Here is a 25,870-nt window from a genome sequence, read left to right as displayed (position 1 = left end):
CTCTGATGTCACAGTATTAGGGGATGGGTAGAGACAGGCAGAGCTCAGGAGCTCCCTGGTCGGCCAGGCTAGCCCAAAATGGTAAACGCTGGGTTCAGCCAGAGATTTCGTATTAATGTACTAAGGCAGGAAATAACAAAGGAAGAGACCCAATATTCTCTTGTCACCTGTGCATGTGGGCAGGTGAGTTCAAAGCACTGAGGACTCACAAGTGTACAACATGCGCACACACACACACACACACACACACACACACAGAGCCAGTCTTCTCAAATTCCATATACCCTACCTGGATTTCCTTCCACCAAATTCTTGAAGCATTTACTTTTATTCCTTCTATTAGGTGTTAAGACAGGAGTTTGTACTTTCTTAATACTAAAGTCTGTATTTTGATAATAAAAGTTTTTGTCTGTGATTAATTCTTGTCTTTCAAAATACCTTTTATATCTTCAAAATAACTTCTCCTGAATGAGATAATTTTCAAACTTTTATGAAACTAGTAAAAAGAGTGTGATTTCACAGGTTGAGAGTTAGAATAATGTATTCAGTTGTAAATGCTCACAGTGTAGTCTACCTTGATAAATGGAATCTTTACAATTGACAAATGGGTACTGTACATTGTTTGGTGAAGGGTTCTGGAGATAAGAGCTAGGTCAAAGTACTTGATTATGCTTTCTAAGACTTTTAGATCACTATTGCATTTTCCATATACTTGTTCTATGGACTAACAACAAAACAAGCAAAACTTTTCATATTGTGAAAATGACCATTCCACCAAAGGCTACACGTCTATATTATATACACTCAATGCAATAAAAACTCCAGTGTCATTCGGTACAAACATTGGAAAAACAATTCACAGATTTGCACAAAGGCACAAAATATCAAGGAGACTAGCAAAAGAAACACTGTTGAATGTATCACAATAACTAATTGCAAATTGTACTACAGAGCCACAGTAACAAGAACAGCATGGTACTAGCACACACACACACACACACACACACACACACACACACACAGTTAATAGGGTAAAGTTGAAGACTCAGCTACATAATTTATTTGAGTTTGACAAAGACGCCAAAAACATACGTTGGAAATAAAGGACATAGAAAACAGAAGCTAGATCCTTATCTCTCACCATGTAGAAAACTCTACAAACCAAATAGACAAAGAACCTTAACATAAGACCTAATACGCTGAAGCTGCTAGAGTAAAAAGTAAGGTGCACACATCAACTCACTGGCAAAGCTAAGGACTTCCCAAATAATATCCCAGCATACATAAGACCAACAGTCAGCAAATAGGGTCTGATGAAATTAAACAACTTCTGAACAGAAAAACTTTCTGTGACATAAATGGATAGACAGTCTAAAGAGTGTAAGAAAATCTTTTCCAGCTATATAGTTACAGAATATTGGGGCCTAGAAATTGCAAAGCACTGAAAAAAACAAATATTAAGAAAATAAACAGCCCAGTTGAGAAGTGGGTGGTAGAACCGAAGAGAAAGGTTTCAAAGCAGAAATGCAAACAACTAGGAAACACTTTAAAATGTGTTCAAACTCCTTAGCCATCAAGGAAAGGTAGTGTAAAACTACCTTAAGGTTCTATGACACCCCAGTCAGACTGGTCATCACCAGGAATACAAATGGCAATAGAGTCTGGCACAGATGTGGTGAGAGGGAAATGCCTATATGCAGTTGATGGGAGTGTAAAATAATGTAGTCACTAAAAAGCAATCTTCAGGCTTCTCAAAGGGTTAGAACTACCATATGGCACCGCTATACCAGTCCTGGTAAATGAAAACAAAACAAAACAACAACAACCTTTACATCCTGTTGTAGATATACTCATGTTCACTGCTGCTCTGTGCAGGAGAGACAGGAAATGGAATCAGTCTAAGTGCCTATTAACAGATGAACGGACAAGAAAAATGTGCTACATATACACAATGAAACATAACTAAGACGCAAAGAAAATTAAATCATGGAATTTGCAGGTAAATGGATGGAACTGGAAAAATTACACTGAATGAGGTAAACCCAAATCCAGTAAGAACATTATCACAGGCTGTCTCTCATAGGTGGATCCTGATTTCAAGTCTATCGTTTTGTGTTTCACTTGGTGTACATATGGAAACCAGGAAAGTAGAAAGGGGTCTTTTGGGGGGAGTTGCTATGTCATTTGAGAGAATGAATTATAGGTAAAACTAAAACAGTGAGGTATCATATTGGGGATGGAAAGGGATGTGGGGATATACAGGAAATTGATGGCAGTAGGTGAGACAAGGCCTAACCAAAAAAAGAAAGGAGACACAATAAGCTCTACAGAACTACACTATTTCACAACTCAACTTAAACAACCAGGGGAAGGGTGGTAAAACATTTGTGAATGAAGCAAGGGCAAGGAATATGATATATTAAAGAATAAAACGGGGATGGGGTAGGGATGAGAAAGAAAAGAATAGTAGACAGGCTAGATACAGCTAAGTGAGGCTCTATTCAGAAGCTTTAGAAAAACCTGCTAGCTAATAAGCTAACACAACTTTCAAAATAAAATACAAAATACAGCTTTAAAAAGAAAACTGAACTACAAATACCAGAAGCTTCTATTTGGACACTGACTCAATTTCTCCACGTTAGATGACATAAGTACAGATGTAGAGCTTTCCACAGCGGAGCCCAACTGTCAGGTAGTGGAGGATAAGTCAAAGCATTGGCAATAGCCTGTGATGTCTCAGGGCATATGTAGGACCCTTTGGCCAATGAGTCAAAAAGATTAACACATTGCTGGTACTGGGGGATTTTCCTTGGGGGCATACGATGTCTAGCGTGGGCATGGTCTCTCTCATTACATGATATCAAACACCTCCCCTCAAGGACGAGATTTGTATAGAAGAGGAGGTGGAAATGTTACAAAAGGCAGGGGTGGTAGATGGCTTCAAGGAAAGAGCTTCTCCAGACACAGTGATGGCTCACATAGGAACTCCCAGAGAATGACAGCACAGCCAAGATCCACACAAATTCCAAACACAGAAAGGGAGTACTGGGCACACAGACCCACCGCTACCAAGATGTTATATCCAATTGATACCTGCTGGGAGAGGATGAGAGCGGGTTTTTCCAGTGGTGTGACACTATACAAACTACACTTCAGGGCAAACCTCATGCTCAGGAACAGTTTTCCAGCACAGAACAGATGCTGTATGTATGTGCTTTACGTTGCTGGTGGTGCTGCTGTGGCTGTTGTTGTTGTTATGGTTTGGGGGCTTTGCCTTTGGGGGCTTCGGTTTCTTAGGTTCTTTTTTGTTTTTGTTTTTGTTTTTAAATAGGGGAGTTGGGAGGACGAACATGAAGTGGAATATCTGGGGAGGTGGGAAGGATCTGGTTGGACTTGGGAGAGGGGAAAGAATATGATTAAAATAAATTGTATATATATTTTAAATAATAAAAAATGAAAAGGAAACTTAAAAAAAAAAACAGAAGCATTTAAACAGAAGTACACTGCATGCCTAAAAATGTAACTCCCAGAAGACAGGAAAAATTAAGTGAAAATTGCAGTACTGGGCATAGAAAACCCCTCTATGAGTTTCTGGTTAAGAAGGCCACAGAAGTTCCCAAAACAGTGCAGCCTATTGCCATTTTCCCAAGTAGGATCCCGTTTCTTGGGATATCACACACTTACACTACAGGATCTAAAGAAACCAATCTCGAACCAACAAGGAAGCTTCATCCCTTCTAATTGACATTTAAGGTGCCAAAAGATGCGAAACAGGCTGATGGCGAATAAAGACACAAACGGTCTTATTCCTTGCTAAACGTTATAATGCCAACATGCCACCTAATGCGATAACAGCACATCGATGTGAGGTAACTGCTTTCTGATTTGATTCAAGACCTACTCCCCAGAAGAGACTGTCATGTCATATACTGTAATCTTGCTGAAAAGTTTATGACTGGGAAAGTCTTAGGCCCCAGAGTAAAACATGGTATTGTTACTTTGCTGAATGGTCATGCTGTCATATTGTCTGCTACATATTTATGCTTCACAGGTGGTACTACCTGGACTTAGGTTATAAAGACAAAAGGTCGTGAAGTTGGAAGGACGTTGTGTTAAGAAAGGACATAAAGCAACTTAGAGGGAGGAATAGGTAGTAGATGTGATAACACACACACATGAAATTCTCAAAATTAAAGAAAAACGAAAAGAATATAATTTACCATATTTATTAAGTATCTAGGAGTAAGATTTTTAGGAGCTATAAGCTGAAAAGTGTAAAATATTACTGAGTTAGAATGAAAGAAGCCAAAACAAATAGGAAGATAAACTGTGTTCATGGATCAGAAAACCCAGTATGTTTTAAATAGCAATTATTCTCAAATAGGTCTATATATTCAATCCCCAATAAAAATTACAGAAGTAATCTGGGCAGAAAAATAGAATGACAAATTGATTCTCAAATTTAAATGAAAATGCGAAGTACGGCAATTGCCAAGAAACCAGGATAATGTGGCACTGGTATCAAGGCAAGCAGGCAGATTGATGGAGTAAAATGGCGCCCAGAGATCGGTCTGCAAATCTATGGTCAATTGATTTTTGACCAAAGTGTAGAATCAATTTGATGGAGAAAGAATAGTCTTTCCAACAAATGGTACTGGGAACAATTTAAATCCATATGCAGTAATAATAGCTACAATAATAATAAGCAACTTTGATCCAGAATTCAGACAAAATTTGACCCAAATAGTTCATGCACCTAAACATAAAAGCTACAATAGTATCTAAAAAAAGCATAAAATTGTGTTATACTAAACTAGATAAATATATTTAGATATAACATCAAAACATGAATGAAATATGAAATAATTGACAAATCTGATTTCATTAAAACCACAGGGGTCTTTCACGAGACTGTTTCTCCAACCAAGGACCATGTATGGATATAACCTAGAACCCCTGCTCGGATATAGCCCATGGTAGCTCAGTGTCCAAATGGGTTCTCTAATAAGGGGAAGAGGGACTATTTCTGACATGAACTCAATGGCCCCAGCTAGCTCTTCCACACCCCTCCCCCGAGGGAAAGCAGCCTGGCTAGGCCACAGAAGAGGACATTGCAGCCAGTCCTGAGGAGACTTGATAAGCTAGGGTCAGTTGGAGTGGGAGGAAGTCCTCCCCTGTTAGTGGACTTGGAAAGGGGCAGGGAGAAGACAGGGTGGGATTGGGAGGGAATGAGAGACGGGGCTACGGCTGGGATACAAAGTAAATAACCTGTGATTAATATAAAAAATTTAAAAAATGTAACAAAAATTATTAATTTCTCTTCACTGACAGATAATCTTAGCAGACTACCTGTTAAGCTATCATATGAGAGAAAATACTTCAAATTATATATTTTGTAAAGGATTTTTACCCAGATACAGGAAGACTTGCAATATTCATTGAGAAAATAAACAACCCAACTTTTAAGAGAGGAAGCTTCCAACAAAAAGTATATGAATAGAAAAAAAGCATAAAAGTATTTACCACCTGGAATAAAGAAATAAAAAGTGTAGTGGGACAGCTGGGTTCATCTATTAGGAGACAAAGATGATAAGGACTCATTCCACAACTGGAATCTTCCAAGTGTATATCCTGCTAGTGGATGAGAAACAACTTTCCAACCTGTTATTATTTTTAAATTTTAAATTCTATCTCCCATAAATATATGCTCTAGTTATTCCACCCTAGATCTATGCCTAAGAAAGCTAAAATAAAATATGTATATTAATAGGGCAGTCAATTTATTCTTATCACCTCAACTTGGATTCAACCCATGTGCCCGTGAACAGATAAAGGAGCTGTACTATAGCCATAAATTGTAATACTATAAAAAAATAAGCTAAGCTACCAATATACACAAAAGTTACCTCGAAAATAATTATAAAGAAGAAAAGCATTGCAGAAAGACTCCACTTTAGCAAAATCTAGGTGTGGAATAAATCAGTCTCTACTAACAGGAAGCAAATCCCTTAATGTGGATGTGGTTGGAGATAAGGTTAGGAGAGAGTTATCAAGAAGTGTGTGGAGACTGACAATGACAAAAGCTTTGTTCACAGCCTTGACTACTGTGTGACTGCAGGGTACCCATGTGACTAACAAACTCTCACTGATTTCTACGGCCATCCAGGGCCAATGATACCTCGTTAAAGGTATTTATACAAATCTGAAGGTGACCAATAAAGTAATCCTAGTAGTAAGTGATGTTTATGAGCATCAAGTATTGTTTAACTCCAAGAGAGGCATTAACTCTTCAATACAATAATCCGATCAAACGTTCTTTCTTTTCATTGATTTATTTACTTTGAGAGAGAGCAAAAGGGCACCCCTTTGAATAACTGCTTCTTGCCTCTCACCTTGTTGACACAGGGTCTTCCTTACTGCTTTTGCTGCTTCCAGCTGATTCTGCCTCAACCTCCCATCTCACCTCAGTGATGAGATTACAGATGAACACTACCACACCTGGATATTACACCAGGTTCACACAACTTTACCTACTGAGCCAACTTCCTGCCTTTTATTAAATGGTCTGGAAGATAAACCAACCCTTGGCCTCAATACATACTTTCATAATAACACAGTTTCTTCTTATAGCATTTCTTACAATTGACACCAGCCATTTACTTAATCAGTGTTCCTCCATGACAACAGAGATGGTATCAGCGTCCATAAACGGATCTCTAAGCCCTGGGATATGGTAAGTACCCAGCAAGCACTTGTTCTGTGTCATATGCCTGAGTTGCTTGATGGATGATGTAGTGCTACTTTTCTTTCTTGTTTTCATTTTTGTTTCTAATGCTGTTGCTCCTTCTAAAGACAGAACTCAGGGCCTTACATGGGCTAAGCATGTATTTGATCACTGAGCCACACCCGAGCAAGGAGAAGTTTTTGATGTCCTCAATGATGTACAAAACAGATAAGACACAGATTCTGGGCTCTATGCTTCTTTTCTTCCTTTTTTCTATTTAATTTGCCAATATTATTCCTGAGGAAGAAGCCTTTTTTAAGACTTTAAAAAATGTATTTGTTAGACCCTGGCATAAAAAAATAAGTGATCTGGAGAGAAAGAGAGACCAGAGTAGTGGCAGGGAAGTAATTTTCAGTTATTTTTTTAATGATTCAGCTGTGATATTTATAATGGAGATAAATAATCTCACCTTTTTTTCACATGAGTATTAAATTGTCATTTTCAGTATCCAAAGAGGAAATGGAATTGTATAGATCCAAGGGCAAGCTGAGACTATCAAGAGCAATGCTCAGCTGCTGATTCTGAGTGCTCCCTAAGGGACTGAATCCTCTGGTCAGATTTCCAGAGTCCACCCACGCAGAGACAGTCTCAAGAGTGGACTCTCAGCATCTTAATTATGAGAACGTTCAAATTCAATATTAGTCCAGCAGTGTTTGAAGATAGAAAAGTTAATATATCTCCTTTCCCTCGCTCATTCCCTAGCTGCCTATTACAGAGCCTCTGGATTACAACCCTGGTGTCTTCACCAGGCACTTCAAATTAAAAAGTCTCCATTTTAAAAAGCCTGCTTCAATAACTTACTCAGACAGCTACTGCTGGCTGCTGCCTCAGGCACTCAGAGCAGCCAAAGGAGGCATGGGGCAAAATGTCAGAGAAGTAACTAAAGGAGAACTAGAAACAAAAGCAGGATTATCCCCTTCATGGTACCCCTGGGCAGCAGTGCCCCTCCAGGGGACCCCTCTCCAGTACTCAGCGTTTGGAGGAAACATGATTCTCCTTTCTCAGGAAGGGAATGTACCAGGGGTGTAGCCCTTAGCCTTAGGCAGTCCGAATATATGATCAATGGCATCCTTTTTGGTCTTGTGTTGATCAGGGGTAGCCTTCACGCCCTCTCCTGTGACTTACAGACAATCACTAAGTCAGATCTCATTTTGAAATCACTCTGAAATGTGTCTGCTTGCTTTTCAATTATTACCTTTATCTCTTGCCCAGAAGCAATTTAAGATCTTTAGGTACCCTAAATATTAAAAAAAAAAAAAATTGTTTCTCTAACACAGTTTTTTCTCAATGTGCAGTATAAAAGTATGCTAGTAAGATTTTGTATTGATGTAACAAATGCCTGAAAGAAAAAACATAAGAGGATGATTTCCTTTGAACCACCTTTTCAGGTGAGGGTCACTGGCTCCGTTAGTTCTGGACCTGTGGTTAGGAAGAACAACACGGCAAAAGGCTGTGGTAGGCCACTGCTGCTGGCCTTGTGGCAGGCAGCAATCAGGAACAAGGACAGGCTGGCGACAATTTCTATCTCTCCCTCCTCTGGGGAATAGAAGAAAGAGTCCTCTTAAAGCTCAACTATTGTTCAGGTCAAATTCCACAGGTAAAGTTTACCTAGGAAAACTTCTTCCAGAAACTTGTCTGTGGATCGAGTTGTTTCTTTGGCTTGCTCCTTTAGTGTGCATGGGGGGGGGGATGTCACACATGTTTATGTGGGCCTGTGCATGTGCCTGCATCCATAGGCATGTAGTCACTAGAGGCGGTTGTCACAGATCCTCCTAAGCTACTCTGCACTTTTTCTTTCTTTTTAAGATGAAGTCTCCCACTGAACCTGGAGTCACGGCCGTTGAATAGTCAGGCTGGCAATGAGCTGCAGGGAGCCACCTGTCTCTCCTCACCCTTGCTGAGCCTCAGCTTCAGATAAATGGTTTTGTGCCTAGCTTTCACACGGTGCTAGGGATCTGAACCCAGGTCCTCGTGCTCACGCCACAAGCACTTTACCAACTGAGACATCTCTGCCATCCTGCTTTGAATTTTGAAATTTTAAGCAGAGCTATCTAGATGAAGAAAGGGAAAAGATTCTTAGAGAGAAGCACATACCCACTGTTTTGTTGTGAAGCTGGAAGAGGTATTTCCCGGTGCCTGAGTGGTTGGGTAAAGGAGACAGAGTTAAAAATTCAATCACAACAGTCGGCATGGTGATCTGAAGGGTTCTGCTGTATCCTGCAAGCTAAGGGAAAGCTAATGGTGCATTTTAAGATGACTTGGAACACACTCAGGTCAATCAAACGTTTTTCAGTAACTCCTGACACATTGGAGGAGCTGACATCATGTTCAAATGCAAAGGAGAAACAAAAACAAAAAAATGCCAAGAGCCAAACAAGTATAGTTTTTATAAGAAAATACCTATAATACATATAAGTAAACTTCCAACTCAGTCGTCTTTGATTTCTTTTTTCTTTTTCTCTCTGACGGCCTTCAAGGCCTGGGCATATATTTTTTCTTGTGCTCTTCATGGCTTCAGCATTATCACACACAAAAGCATTGGAACCTGGTTATTATGCCCAAAGATCTACTGGTCACTCTCTATGCTGTTCCCTGGAGTCAATGCCCTAGGACTGCTATAGCAAGGGGTTGCCTTGGCAGCCAAAAGTTTTGGGAAAAGCTCTCAGGGTCTGTTAAATTTGGTGGGAGCAGAGAGGATAGACATACTAAAAGACAACAAGCAGCGTATTGATACTGTTGGATTTCTCCTGGAAATCAGAGACATGGATAAGTGTTTCATTCTTGTTGATGAGGGGCTGAAATAATCCATAAATATTCCTCAGCTGCTGACACGTAGAGCACATGGAGAATTAAAATCAAAGGAAGACCATTTTGTTCTTTATGCCCACAGAGCTGTCACTATCTGGATACACTCTACAGCGTCCTGTGTTGAACCTCCAGCCTTGGTTGCCCTCCTCTACCATCCTAGTCCAGCATTTCTGTGGAGTCCCTGGCCTGGAGCCGATTCCTCCTCTTCTCCCACTCCCACCATGTTTGCTCAGACAGAATATCAATCTGCTCCATCATACAGCTCTATTGCTCTTTTGACTAGATGAAAAACATATTGGATAGAATTTCTCTCCACCTACTACTTCCTGCCTTGATTAAAGAAGAAATACATAATGAGAACTATTCAACTGTTATTTTTCTCCTTTCATTCCATTCCTCCTCCTCCACTAAGCCTATGTCCCCTGATTCCTGCCATGAATGAAACACTCCTAGACTTTGCTCATCAATTCTCATGAGGACAATATGCATGCTTGTACTTTGAAGTAAAAAGTCAATGCTCTATAATTTAATTTTCTTCTCTCACATTAAACCTGCCATTCTTCACATAATCAGTGTGATAAATGCAGAGTCAGACTTCATCTTCCTGACATTAATACATGTCAGTACTTCAAATGCAAACAATTGTGACATTCGACTTTATAAAAATTACCAAGAGCACAAACTCCTCTTAATTATGACCTTTAAAAGTTGCTTTTGTTATATTTAATGAATGATATATTATATTGCAGTGAAACATGCAGCACTACAAATACTTCACAATGCTTCCAATTAAGACTCACTTCACTTACTCCAATTGATAACACTAGTGTTCCACACTTCATTCAGTTTGTGAATTTTAAATGAACTAGTTAGTGAGAAGGGTGCTTCTTTTCTAATGAGTTTGGTAATCAAGGCATCTATTTTAATTTCAAATTGGATAGATTGGGGGAAATTGCTAGACTAAATGACTGGTACTAATTAGAATTATAAAAATATTCATCATGCCAGAGAATTAACATGGGGGTCTGATTTTCCTGCATTTGCATATTGCTTGAGTTTTGGGGGGAAAATCTTGACAAATTGTCTTCTCTTTAGCAAATTGAACAAACACTATATCTGTTTTAGTCCTTCTTTTCATTTACAGCATAATACATATTCATGATTTGTAAATGAAGTTAAATGATTTCAACTTCTATCCTCATTACCATATTAAAGATGTTGTCTCCATAAGCTTCCTTAAAAAACTTCAGATCACAGCATTATCTCTTTAAATGGCAAATAATTTACCTTAATCAATATATTAACCTCAAGATCTGAACAAATCAATGAAAGTGAATCTGAGTGGACACCCCCCCCACACACACACACACACACACACTTCATCAACTACACAACCGCCTTGCTGACTTTTCCACCCTAGGAACAACTCAACCCTATTGTTGTATCGGAGAAGTGTTTTAGCAGATTCTTTTCTACAAGTTTTGTTCAGGCATGTGCCATCAACTGAGAAATGAGGAGAAGAACCTGTGACTGGGTTGAAGACTTAGCTGTAGCTGATGTTAGTGCGCCATAACCGCAGCGTCCATTAGACCTGGGAAGAAGAAAGTGATGGTGGACATGCCAACCACAGTTAGACCCACAAGGAGCACAGACAGCAGGCCAACGCTCTAAGCCCTCGAGCAAGTTAGTGTGACCTTCAAGAGCCTTACGTCCACCTGTAATCTAAAAATCATCCCTTCTACCTTGCAGAGTTCTAGGAAAATTTGGTGAGATCATGTACACAAAAATCCGATGTTCGGTGAACAGACGGCACTGTGGATACATCTCCATTTCCAGGAAGCGCCTGGATATCTGGACTCACGGTACTACAACCTGGGGAGTATAGGAGTCATGAGCAATGAAGCTCCATACACTGGATGTGTCTCCACCCCTTTGCTGCAACAGTATTTGTTTCCATTATAGCTGCCAAATCAAATAAGCAAATGCTAATTAAATTTTGGGATACAGCTGGAATATTCTTCTAAAACACTACCAGAATAAATCACCTCCGTAGCAACCATCTATAGTGGGTGTCTTCTAACTAATAAAGCCTATATCTGTGTCTGAGTTGTAAATAATATTGATTGAGCTTATATCCAACAAGAACATAGTTTTTCTTGGGAGGGGAAAAAAAAAACACACATTTCTATAGTTTCTCAGTTCTAAAGGGACCATAGTGAAAAACAAAGCTAGAGGGAAGGCCAACAGGCTCAGTACATTTTGACATCAGGGACCTTTTTTCTTCTACAACATAGTGCCTCTGGTGAAGGAATTTAATTAATTATTTCAACTGATTTCACCTAAATCAACCCTATTCATACCTGAAGCCTTTTCTAAGTGTTTTGCCTTGAAATTGCCATAAATAAACTATGCCTGGAAGATTACCTGTCAGATAATTTTAATTATAAAGGCAAGCTAATGAAATCATAGAAAATTTGGAAAACAAATTCAATTTGAATCTTCTACAAATAACATTTCATCACTAACAAGTCCCATTAATATTTGGAAATATTTCCTGACATCCTATTTAATTTCCATGTTATTTAATTTTATTGAAGGATTTTTTTGAGAGCCTCAGACATGTTTACAATAAAATATCACCTTATCCATTCCACACGCCGCCCTCCAACTCCCTTTCATATTCTCCTCAAGCTTCATAACAGTCCAATCAGGACATTTAGGGTGTCCAAATGTGCATGAGTACTGGGGAAGCAACTGGATCATGGTAAACTCGCCAGTGCCCACACCCTAAAATCAGAGAATGATTCTTTCTTCCTAGGAGCTATCAATGGCCTTTGGCTCCTTTATATGGAGCAGGGTATAGAGAGTATGCTACCACGATGCTGAAATTTTGGCTAACAAATGGGCAAAGTCACTTGCCTTTAAGGCATACTACTAGGTTTATTCCCAAGGCCTAACATCATAGAAAGAGTGTTGGAACCAAGTGCTATTCTTACAGCTTTAAAATCTACAGTCTGCCTGACTTCCTTCTTCTTTTCCTTCCTCCATTCCTCTCCCACCCCTTCTTTTTATGTTTCTCCTTCCTTCCTCCCTCTATTTCCTTCATTTTCCTTCTGTCTTATTTTTTGCATACCTATATTCAAAAATACTCTTAACCATGCATTATTATACACTTGTATATTTGATATAATATAACACACATACATATAGTATATTGTATACCATAAATGTATACCCACAATCCTAAATGGTAATTACCATTGAATTAATGGTTGCCTATTAGGCCATCAAGTGCATTTACTTTAAAGTTTTTTTTTCCATATGTAGCATTCACTATGCTTCTGACCATTTTGTCCATTATAAATGGTTTTGATAAGTATAATCAAACCTAAAACTTCATGGCCTTGTTTCATTGAATCAATGCATTGTTTCATATGCATGATACAAGGTAGGTTTACCAAGATATTTTCCATGAAACAAAGTCATTGCATGCCCATAAGTACTATTTCAGGACATAGTCTCATGACAACCGTGCCAGTAATGGTATAGAAAGCAATGTATCTTTGGAAATCAATCTGTCACTTTCTCAGAAAATTGGGACTAGCTCTTCCTCAAGACCAGGTATACCACTCCTGGGCATAAAACCAAAAGATGTTTTACTATACAACAGGGACATTTGCTCGACTATGTTCACAGCAACTTTATTTGTAGTAGTCAGACTCTAGAAACAACTTAGGTGTCCCCCAACTGAAGAATAGATACAGAAATTTGTAGTACATTTACACAAAGGAATACTACTCATCTATTAAAAACAAGGAAATCATGCAATTTGCAGGCAAATGGACAGAACTAGAAAAGATCATCCTGAGTGAGGTAACCCAGATCCAGAAGGCCACATGTGGTATATATTCACTTATAAGGGAACTTTAGCCATATTGTACAAAATAGGTGTACTCAATTCACAGACCCAAAGAAGATAAGAAACAAGGAGAACCCAAGGAAGGATATTTAACTCTTACTTAGAAAGGGGAGATAGACTAGAGAGCAGAAGTGGATGAAGAGAAGGAACAAGACAAGAGCCTAGCATAGCTGTCCTCTGAAAGGCCCACCCAGCAGTGGATCAAAACAGATTCTGAAACCCACAGCTAAACATTGGCCACAGCATAAGGAGTCTTATGAAAAAGTGGGAAGAAGGATTGAAAGACCTGGAGGTGCCAGGAGCACCACAAGAAGACCAACAGAACCAACTAACCAGGGCCCTGAGGGCCTTGTAGAGACTGAAGCACCAACCAAGGGCTATGCATAGACTGGACCAATGCTGCCTATACAGATGTAACAGATGGGCATCTCAGGCTTCATATGGGTTTCTTACTAAGGGGAGAAGGGTTGGGGAAAGGGAACTGTCTCTGACATGGACTCTGTTGCCTGCTTTCTGATTACTGGCCCCTTGTGGGGCTGCCTCACCAGGCCATAGGGGAAGAGTAAGAACTCAGTCCTGATGTGACTTAATGAGCTGGGGTGGAGAGTGCTCCCTTTATCTGATGGGTAGGGAAGAGGGGATGGGAAAAGATGGAGGGAGGGTGGGACTGTGAAGAGAGGAGGTAGGGGGCTATGATCTGGACATAAAGTGAATAAATAAAAAGAAAAATAAAAACAATGAAGCTTGTTAATTTCAAATGAGCATTTTTGAATGGTTCCTCAAGAATTCTGTAATTTGCTGGGCCATCTTAATATCAATAAATGTTGCTTTTAGTGTAGTCTAATTCTCTGTATTTGTTGATGTCAGATGTTTCTCATTTAAAACATATCTTCTTTACAACATTCTAAACGTTTTTTTGAGGACTCTGACTTTTGTTCATTCTGTCATACTATTACCAGCTGAAAGTCAACTGTATGACATTAGAAACTGAATGCGCGTGCGCGCGCGCACACACACACACACACACACATTTTTCTGTATATAAATTATTATTTACTTTAAAACCTTCCATGCATGATCTTGGTCTTTATTTTAGAAACCAGGTACTGTAATACCAGAGTGAGTGGTAAAAATGTAGGAAGAAAGTATTGAGTGAAGAAGAGATATAGCTTGGACAGGAGGACAAAAGTTTAAGGACCAAGAAGAACCAGCAGAATCCCTGAGTCCAACTAGAAAACTAGAAATCTAAGGTGTAGTTTTAGGTAACAGGGTTGCATTACAGTAGCAACATGAACACAAAGGATCAACACACACACACACACACACACACACACACACACACACACACACACACAGTCAGTCTATGAAGAAGCAGGCAGAAGAATATATAGAAAGCTAAAAAGTTACACTGATAGATTTCTGGTGCCCCTGCAGCTGTAGCATCCCTCAAGATTACAAATTGGCTATGATTCAATTTCTATCATGAGTGGAAAAGCATTCTTATCTACCTGAGTCCTGAGTAGCAATCTCCTCTAAGTTGAAACAATACTTTCTGCAGGAAAGCTTCAGAAAACTCAGAAAATAGACAACTCCTAAGTTTCAGGAAGCCCCTGAAACTGACTAGATGCATAGGGCCCATTGATCCCAAAGTTACACAAGCAGTAAAAACTACTGAGGGGACTCAGCCCATCCCAGCTGCCTGAATAGACTCTGACCTATTAAAGTGAATGCAAGTCATGCAAAGACTCAAGGGTCAATGCTTTTGTGGGTCATTCACTATGCTAGAGTGGGCTTTTCAGGAATGCAGCTGCCTCTGGGTTATCCATGCTTCTGTAACAAATCCTTCACCCGTACTTCTGCAAGTAATTACAGTGCTCTCACTTGTTTACTAAGTTGCACTGTGGGAGTATTGTCTCTTTGGTCTGTCATTGGTTCCCTATCTGGAGTAAATAGATGTTTGTCCACATCTCCCCAGAAATAGTGTGACACAGTGCTGGGTTATTATGTTGGTTTTCATTATTTTACTAAACACTTTCTTTTTTTCCTTAAGAAAACAGGTCAGGTTCCTTAAGTGGTATGCTGGTTAGGTTTTTATCATCAACTTGACAAAGCTTGGACTTCTTCCTGGGAAGGGGGAACCTCATTTTTCTCTCCATCTCTATATAATAACAGTGAGGTGCAGTATGAATTACTAATTGATGTAAGAGGGACAAGCCCACTATGGGCACACAAGTACCATCATCAGGCGGGTAAGCCTGGGCTGTATAAGAAAGGTAGCTGAGCAAGCTAGGGGAAACAGGCCAGAAAAGCAACGGTCTTCTGTTATTTGTCTCCAGTTCCTGCCTTGAGTCCCTGGCTTGGCTTCCCTATGTGGTGCATCATAACTAGTAAAATGGAATTTACCCTCTCCTCGAGTTCTTTTGGGTGCAGTGTTTCTCACAGCAACAGAAAAGCAAGTGAGAACAAATGCATACCTAAAGGCAGAGGAGTAAACTAACTTGATAGAAAATGACAGACTGGGAAAGACCCAAGCCACTGGATCTGTAATTGTGCTGAAGGCTGTTCTGAATTAATTACATTCATGTAAGCATTAACAACTGGAAGTTGTTATTAATGAGGATCCTTATTGCACCACCATGACAAAATACACCTTAATAGATTACACTGAGCCAGTTTTGCCATTCAGAATTCAGCTCAGCTATATTGATGAAAACCTTTGCATTCCACAGGGTACTTGGACTGTGTCTCTCCCTCACTAGGCGACAGTTCCTCTAAGATGATGCAGCTAGCAGTTTCTATCACACTGATGAGAACGCTATAAAAACAGTGGTACCTGTTACAGGTGAATAGGGTAATGGGTTTTTCTTTCTCTTAAATAATACACAAAAGCTTTTATGAGAATCTTAGGAGAAGAGCTAATGAAAATGGTGAGTTTTTCTTTAAATAAAAAGTTTCTTTCAGTCTATTTCTATTCCGCAGATGACAAGCTTCAAAACCACGGCCATCCCCAGTTAATCCTCAACAGCTTTATCCCCACCAGATGCAAAGACACAAAGTCTGTTTCTGCCAGTGGCTACTGAGGAAGTTATCATCACCTACTAATCCTGAAGGATCTGAATACAATTACATTTTAATCTGAGGGTTTGGACCGAGAATATAAATGAGAGGCACAGCTTCATTTGTATCCAGCATTCCAGAGGCACAGGTTTAAATTTCATTTTGAATTTTGAAGCCTGGCATAACACAACTATCATCTATTGGTCAGGACCTTCTCCTGGCCTGGGCGTGGCCACCACAGGTGTGGTCCAATCAGCAAAGCCTGCATAGGACGTGCAACTGCTCTGCACTGGAACTGACATTTTATAGCATCATTGTGCCTAAAGCCACATCGGCCTCTCAATCCATCAGCTGCTATTAGGCTGATAGGAAGTGATCCAAACAAACAAACAGACAAACAAAACGATGACAACAACAAAAACCTCTATCATTCATGACAAAGAAATAATAGATCTGAAAGTGGTAGATATGCTAATTGGCCTGATCTAATCAAGGGAGTAGGCGTACATACACTGTACACCGCACTGTAATGATTAATGGATCAATTAAAAGTAAATCTGCTTCTGGCTGATGGGACGTCCCTACCTGGCCACTGGGAAGGAACATGAACTCAGTCCTCATGTGAATAGATGAGGGGTGTCTGGGTAGGGGGTTCCCAATTCTGAAGACTAGGGGAGAGAGGATGCAGGAAGGAAGGTGGGACTGGGAGGAGAAGAGGAAAGGGTCTATGACAGAGATTTAAATTGAATTAAATAATAAGAAAATTAAAATCAGGGTGTGTGGATATAACTCAGTTGGTAGATGCTTGTCTTGCCTACAAGAAACCCCTGGATTGACTGCCAGTAACAGAGTATGCTTCAGTGGGTAAAATGCTTGTTGTACAGGCATGATGTGCTGAGTCCAGATACCCAGCCTCAAGTAAAAGTTGGGTATGGCTAATATAAAAGCTGGGGGTAGCCACAGGTCATTTGTAAGCTTAGATGTGGGTGGGTAGGGGTGTGGAAACAGGAAGATACTCAGAGCTCACTGACAAGCCAATCTGGCAGACAAGATGTGCTGCAGGTTCAGGAAAGAGATTGTGTTTCCCTTCCATCTGACCCTAGTCTACCAGCCCTCATCAGGCCTAGCTGCATTGTCTTCCTCTGTGGCCTGGTAAGGCTGCTCCCCTCTCAGGTGGAGGTGATCAAAGAGCAGGGCACTGAAGACCTCACTATCAGTGGACTTGGAGAGAGGCAAGGGTAGAGAAGAGGGAGGGAAGAAGGTTGGGATTTCGAGGGAATGAGGGAGAGGGCTACAGTTGGGATACAAAGTGAATAAACTGTAATTAATGAAAAAATAAATTAAAAAATAAATATGTATGTGTATATAATATAAAAAAAGAGATGGTGTTTCAAAAATAAAGTGGATGTCAATTGAGAAGGCAGTCTCTCTGGTCTTGGTGAATGTGTGCGCACGTGCGCGCACACACACAGACACAAAGAGAGAGAAAGAAAGGGGAATAGAGAACGGGGGGAGGGCGAAGAAAAAGGGAGAAATGGAGAGAAGGAGGGAGGAAGAAAGGGAGGATGGAGGGACTGAGGGAGACATTCCTTAGCTGTGGGCCTGCTCCCAATTACTGTTACAGTTAATTTTCATAACCTTGGTTAGTGTTTAAGAAAGCGCCTTTCACATTGAATTTGTCAGCAATTCTAGATGAGTCTAGCCCCAAAGTGCCTGAAAACAGTAGAATCTGAAATCCCTTCGGATTCTTCATTTCTGAACTACAAACTAAGCTGCATTTGTTAATTTGATTTTGCCACAAAGATAGTCATAGAGTCTTTGCAATCCTGATGCTCACGCCGAAAAATATCTGTCTTTAACTCTCCCCCACCATGGGTGAGTCCCATGCCAGGCACTTATGCATTTGTGAATATAGAAGGAACCACACTGGGCTCCTTGTCAGCCAGAAATATGTTTAGGTGCACAGCTTTCCACACACCAAGGACAGCAACTACCAGCAAGACCACTGCTTTAAAACTATCTCAAAATCCCTCAAAAAATTATTTTTCGTAAGATTATTGAGCTCTCTGACTAAATAAAAAAACAAAGCACACAAACAAAAAACAAAACAACAACAACAACAAAAAGACCCAATATAAACTGTTTGAGTTATCAATGAAGAAAGAAGAAACAGACTGATGGGAAAGGAAGGTGAGGCCTATACATAACAACACAACAGTCCACAAAAAGGAAGCTTGCTCACAGGATGAGAGGCGGAAAATAGCTTTGCTTTTATCATTTCCATTTGGACAACTAGGAGTTATTACGCCCTTTGATTCTTTCAACCTCAAAGCTTGCTATAAAATGCCTCCAAAGATTCCTGTTGCCAAGCATGAATCTTGAATTTTCCTGTGTATTGAGGTCTTTTATTTCAAAATGCAAGATGGTAGGAAAATCTCTAGGGAGGCCACATCAGGAATTGGCAAAAGAATTACTAAGAACTGGAAATCCCTGCATGGCAAGAAGTGAAGGAATTGGTCAAGAGCCCGAGCCATACTCATCTGGAAGCAGAAAGGATTTTGAAAGAAGAGGCAAAGCCCTCATGATTTTTCTACCACTTCCTTTTTCCAAATTAGATCTACTAGCAAGTCTTCTGCAGCTTTGGGGTATCAGTTTGAAAAGTAAAGCAATTGGATATCATCCCTTTAAAATATCATTCAATTAGATCTTTTGTAATACATACAACGTAAGGAGATAGCCTTACTGAGTCTAAAGAAATTGCTAGTGCATTTCATCAAAGGCACAATAATGGAAACATCGATTCAATCCTCACCACAAACATCTCCCTTTGATGCTGCAGTTACCTTAATGCTAGCACTTTTCATTTTCTCTAAGAACACAGCTGTCTCCATGCATGCGCATCAGACAGAGCTCTAGCCTGAAACAGCACATTTGTGTATCAATCCCAGGTGCTCTGGCATCTTCATTTGCAACTACACAGCATCACTCTTCTTGACTCTGTACCACTAAATTACCATCCAAAATAAATAAAGAAATCTCTCCTGCATCCTGGATACCCAGGGAGAGGTGTTTTATGCCACTCCTGAAAACACTGCCAGGGGCTTCATCCCCTCCTCATGCCATTTATTCAAAGGAAGAATGGCCGCATACTTGTTAGGAGCTGTAGGTCTGAAGAATAGCCAGCCACTTTCAGCAGAACATGTCAACAAGAAAAAGTACCCAAAGAATAATATATCTGGAAATGTGCAGTGTGATTAGGAAAATCCATCAACACCCACTGCCACGTTCCAAATATTTATTCTAAGTGAAAAAAAAAAGAAAATCGTCATCAAGCCTGAGAGGATTTCGAAGGCATTATATCCACAAGCATACTCCACAAGCAATGCCCCTGACATTTTTTTGGTGCAGTGGAAATGGAGGAAAAGGACACACAGGATAACACAAGACATACCACATTTGCTTTATTGACCTCTTGGTGTGAGGGGTCTGTTGCCTCTAACCTAGCTTGCTTCTGTTAAAATAGACTTTAAGTGCTTTGGGCTTCATCTAAGTGAATTACCATGCAACCCTTTAACAATATCCAAGTAATTTATTTTTCTTTCAGTATAGCTTCAAATTTTCTGGCTACACTAAGCATCTAAACTCACAGACTGTCTGACATTTGGCTAAGTCTTTCATACAATATCTACTTGATGGCATGAAAGAAATGTATTTGCAATGGCTTTTGCTCTGCAAATGTCATGTGGGCGTCCTTAGGGGATTGCATTAAGCACCTGGTGCCCACCATGAGGTTCTGCTAACAAGAGATATAAAGGTTATGTTGAAATTATTGTTTAAAGGTGCTGACATCACACACACATTCACAATCACATATTTAAAACACATACTGAAGAGCAACTGTTTTAGGTTGTTCAGCCGGGCTATTCTGTAAATATATCTGTGTAAGATCATTCTTGGCAATTTTCCTTTCCCTTTGACTGACTGATCCCATAACTTTATTATATGATAGCTTGGCATATGTAATAAGATCCTGGGGGTGACAGGAAACATGATGAAGAATAACCTAGTTTCTATTCTGAAATATAAGTTGAATAAATATAATAGGTTCAATTCTGCAACATTTAAACATCCATTCAACTATCCATTCACCCAGCAGATAGTCAGCAATGAGTCAAAATGGTGGATCCAACCTGGTGGATTAGGAAAATTACTAATGATGTAGACCAGCTTCATATGTTACTGCTAAATTCCGTAAATCAGAGAGTACTAGAAGGGAGCTAGGAACTGCAGGTAAAGACTGGAAGTTCTTTTTAAGGTATGTCAAAATTTCTGAAGTCTATAAGAGACACTGCCAGGTGTACAGTAGAACACATAGATTTTAAAGCTCAGAGATAAAGTCTTCTGGGGTCACTACACCTTTAACTTATTTTTAGAAAGTAACAAACGAGACTTGTTTGAAGCTTCCCTTACACTCCTAGAGAGCAAGGGTGTACTCACATTTCACCAAATCAAGATAGCAGAGTACGATGGAATGCACCCTAGGTATAGAACCTGACAATACCCACTCAAATGCCAGCTCCTCCTGCTATAAGATGGAAGAGTATGGCACATGCACTGGCTTCCTACACCTTTGTTTATGGTTGTCACTGTAAAACAATAATAGTGACTTACCTCTTGCTTACCTCACAAGGGTTTATAAAAGAAAGGAAAATGATTAAAATTTAGAGATAATCATTATAAGACTATGAAATGAAAAACAAATATCACCAATACAATATGTACACACACACACACACACACACACACACACACACACACTCACCTGCCTATGTATATTTTGATACTTAGGAGGAAGAAAGTAAAGTTCATTGCCAAAGACCAGACCAACATGGTTGAAATAATGAAACATCACCAATATTCTCGAGACAGACTCTGAGCTGAGCAAAAACAGTGTTTTTCACAGAGAAGATGTGGGCAACAACTTGTAAACACAAACAGTTTGTTCACCTTTTGATCCAAGCTGTAGGCCAGCACCCAGTCCTCCTGCTTGGGATGGAAGAGCAGGCTCTGGATGTAGAATGAGAGCCGATACTTTTGGTAGGTTGCCCCTTCGTCTGAGCTGATCAATATACTGCTCTCCATTTCAGGATCACTAAGAAGCATGATCTAATGAAAATATAGAGGAGAAAATAAGATATAATTAGTAGGCTGGAATGAACATAAATAATAAATAGTGTTGTATTTTCCCCAAGACTTACTGAGATGAAATAGGGTGTGAGCTTAGGTCTACACACGAAGGGAGGCTACATTTATCATTATCAACCTTGAAGTGATGAGTGCATATGAGGTGGTCCTCCATCCTTTGACACCAGTGCTAACTTGATTTCAGTTTCTTTGTTTGCTTTTGTTTTTTAAGATTCTCCCTTTCCATGCTGTTATGTTTTGTTCTGTTCATTCTCAACTATGACTTCAGTATTCTAATGATGCCTTTGTTAGGGAAATTTCCAGAAGCACAAATCCACAGAGGTCCTTTAAGAAATACTGCAGTATCCAAGCCAAGTAGACAGAAGCAGGATGATCAAAATGCTTTGGCATCAGAAAAGGCATGATATCATGGGAAAGCACTTAAACTATGGAAGCCTCAGTTTCTGCAATATTAACTTGAGTCTTATGTTACCTAAAGTGCCTTTAAACACATGGTATAAGTTATGTCCTTAACAAGCCAGTGATAGGACTACTATGTAAAATTCTACCAATACTGTGCAGTTTTTATTACCATTACTCTGTAGTATAGCTTGAAATTACGGATGGTGCTATCTCCAGAAGATCTTTTATTATACAGAATTCTTCTTGCTATCTTGGGTCTTATTTTTTTCATTGTGAAGTTGATAGTTGCTCTTTTAAGGTCTGTAGAGAATAGTGTTAAAAATTTTTATGGAATTTGCATTGAGTTTGTAGAACCTGACCATACCCATTCAAATGCCAACTCCTCCAGGTATAGAATGGAAAAGTGTGGAAAGAAACACTGGCTTCCTACACCTCTGTTTAAATTTGTCACTATAAAACAATAATAAATATTAGCAGGGCTGCCTTGCCTGGCCTCAGAGGAAGAGGCTGTGCTCAGCCCTGATGTGACTTGATGCGCTGTGGAGGGTTGATACGAAGGAGGGCAGGGGGCTCTCCTTTTCTGAGAAGTGGAGGGAGGAAAGAGGGTCAGAGAGTGGGTCCAGGAGGAGAGGACAGAAGGGACTGCATTGAGGATGTAAAGTGAATAAATAAATAAACTTTAAAATAAATAAAAGAATAAAGTTCTGTCCTAGGTAATCTAGCTCCTACACACTGTGAAGTAATGGCACTGACTCTTCTAGGAAATGATTGCCTTTCTATTGCTTAAACCTGTTAGACAGACACTTACAGTCTTTAGCATTGGTAACTTTTTCTGTCCTTTCTAAAGCAATCTCTTTCTAGAACACCAAGCTCATCTAATTTTCCTTCTTCTCTCTTTTGGATACTAGACTTTGCTTGATTTTTGCCTTTAAACATGACTGTGATCATTTATTCGCCTTTCATTTTGACCCTCTCTGTTCCTCATTACCTACTTTCATTCTCTGTTCTTCTGTTTTCAGTAGCCATCCTCCTGAGGATACTCATACTTTAAATATCCAAATGAGCATTGCTCATCCTAGACTTGATCTCGGTTTCAGGCCTTTAAACTCGGCTACCCACAGTTTTCTGCTTTGATATTCCAGAAATACCTAAAACACAGAACACTGCAGTGCTGTAACTCAGCACCCCCCTGCAGCTCAGCCAGCATTTCCACCAAACATCCCTGAGAGGCAATGTGACAGGACTGCCTTTGACATCACTTCTATTCACCTCCCCAAAATCCTAAACTCAATCTTGTCTTATGCTATCATGTGGTGTTTGTGTGTATATATGTGTGTGTACATGTGTATGTTTTGCCCAGTCACATGCATGCAGAGGACAGGCATTTAGCATCTCTTATTTTGTTTTCCACCTTATTTTTTTTTTAAAAAAAACGGTCTCTCAGTGAACAGGAATCTCAATATTTTGGATAGGCTGCCTGTCCAATGAAATCCCAGAATCCTCCTGTCCCCCATCCCCAACACTGGGGTTATTAGGCATTTGCAGCCAGGCCAGGCTTTTATGTGAGTGTTAAAGATTCCAACTCAGGTCCTCTTTCTAGTGAGACATATATCTAACCCCACCAGTTGAGTCCATCATCAAATCTCCTCTCTCCATGATTCCTGTGATTATTAACAACAAGAAAAATGACTCAGCTAAGACCTTCTATTAGCTGCCTTTGTTTTTCAGAGTGAGTAAATGAGCATCTATTCACTACTAAAATTCTGCCCATTTTTCGTGTACTGCCAACCACTGTTCAGGCTACTGCTGCAAAACGGTGTAAACTAAGAGAGTTCAATACAAAATAAAGCAAATGAACCTTGTATACATAACATAAAATAAAACTATTAGCTAGCATGCTTTTTAAAATGTTACCTGACACACCCATTAATATTATAAAGCTTTTAAAAGGGCCTTTAACTGCTGAGATTCACAGTTCTTCCCTTTTTATTCCCTTTCCAGCATCCAAGATAAATTGATAAACTTAAACTTTTTTTTCTCCTTTTAGCCTTATTTGCTTATTGCTTTGGCCTCATTTAAATAATCATCATTTGTTATCAGCACTTTCTCAAAAGTGGATGCAGTTCGATAACTTTGTCGTTCATGTGTGAAAATCCAGGGCAAAGCTCTTGTATGGCACAGCAGACACACAAGAGCCTCTTCCTCCCGGGAACTCTAAAGGGAGAGGGTCCCGGAGGGAAGCACTGAGCTGTCTTGAGCAGGTATCACGGGACAGACCATCACTGCTAGTGGAGTTTGAGGTCACAGGTAACTGGGTGAGATGACAACCTCATAGCTAGCCTCATCATATCACACTATACATCTAACCAAAAGGGGGGCCATGTAAGTGTGTCAGGAAATAATTCTCCCTGTTCCACAGAAATGAAACCACTTCTTTTGTGCAGGAATAAGAAGCTTCATGCCTATGATTTTAACTGGAAGAAGAGACCATAATCTTAGATAGACTTTATTTCATACCATGACTTACAATATTCTACGTAATGTTTGCTATCAAATATCACGTAAAATGAATTCTCTTCCTCTAGCTTTGTCTCTTTCATGCTTACATACATAAGCACACAGATAAAATCACATGAAATTTTACACATCTACACTAACATGCACAGATACTGCATAGACATATGTGAAGACACACAGAAATGAATTTATCTCAGTGTTCGAGCAGCTAGATACAAAATGAATATATATAAATATATATATTCATATTATATATATAATATATATCATATATATTCGTATATTCATATATATATATATATATATATATATATATATATATATATATAATGGAATATTGACAGTGTGTGGTGGTTTTATGGTGCTCCTGTTTGCCAGAGCACATTTTTGTTGCAACCTTTCTCTGACATTCTCTTCGGGATTTCAGTAGCTCTGCCTCTTTCATGTCACAGATGTCTCAGCCCTGCTTTCTGAGAACAACGAAAGGAAAAGAAAATACAAATGGACATTTTTAACCAGAGCTAGTACCTCACCTGATACTTTCTCCAAACCTCACATAAATTCTTTGAAGAAAGTATGGCGTTTTTGCATTTTATAGATAAGGAAACTAAAACTCAGAAAAAGCAACTTCTTCATTGCTCCCCAGAACTACTGTAATCCTGACAGCTATACAGAACATACTCACTTAAACACATACTTAAAATGTGTCTAAGAAATTCACTGGGAAGATAAGTAGCTTCAAGAAACCCTCCTCCTAAAACTCACTTTCTCCTTCTGACCTGGAATACAAGAACTCAATAAGAATCAAACAAGAAATGCAAGGCTATGTGTTGGTGCTAAAAAAAAAAGAGAGAGAGAGAGAGAGAACACAATATTAACTTAAGTAAGACAGGTTGCTGTGTCCCAAGTTAAGCCTCAGGGTAAAATATGTCTTATACATGATTATGCCAAATATATATATATATATATATAAACACATATATATAATATATATACACATATATATAGAGAGAGAGACAGAGAGCGAGAGAAAAAGAAAGAAAATAATCTCATACCATATTTTATTGTTAAGTGAGGATATTATTCACCCAAAGTTCTATGGGGTCAAAGCAATTAGTGAAGTAGCTGAAGAGGTACAGAAGTAGGAAGGGTCCTGTCAAATGGGAAAGTATGCATCA

At 39.4% G+C, this 25,870-nt stretch overlaps 1 protein-coding gene across 1 annotated transcript in view; it reads right to left on the bottom strand.

Annotated features, from left to right (window-relative positions):
- Positions 1–25,870, bottom strand: part of Sorcs3 (sortilin related VPS10 domain containing receptor 3) — a 621,887-nt gene that overhangs the window by 278,039 nt on the left and 317,978 nt on the right. Inside the window, exon 4 of the mRNA XM_055591687.1 lies at positions 21,576–21,734. Within this exon, the coding sequence (XP_055447662.1) occupies positions 21,576–21,734 (159 nt within the window). The remainder of the gene's footprint in view (positions 1–21,575; positions 21,735–25,870) is intronic.

This window comes from Psammomys obesus, unplaced genomic scaffold (assembly GCF_907164565.1).
Source record: "Psammomys obesus unplaced genomic scaffold, mPsaObe1.curated_primary_1811, whole genome shotgun sequence".
NCBI classification, from domain to species: Eukaryota; Metazoa; Chordata; class Mammalia; order Rodentia; family Muridae; genus Psammomys; species Psammomys obesus.
The sequence above is the reverse complement of the archived record's forward strand: the minus strand, read 5'-3'. Positions and strand labels throughout refer to the sequence as shown.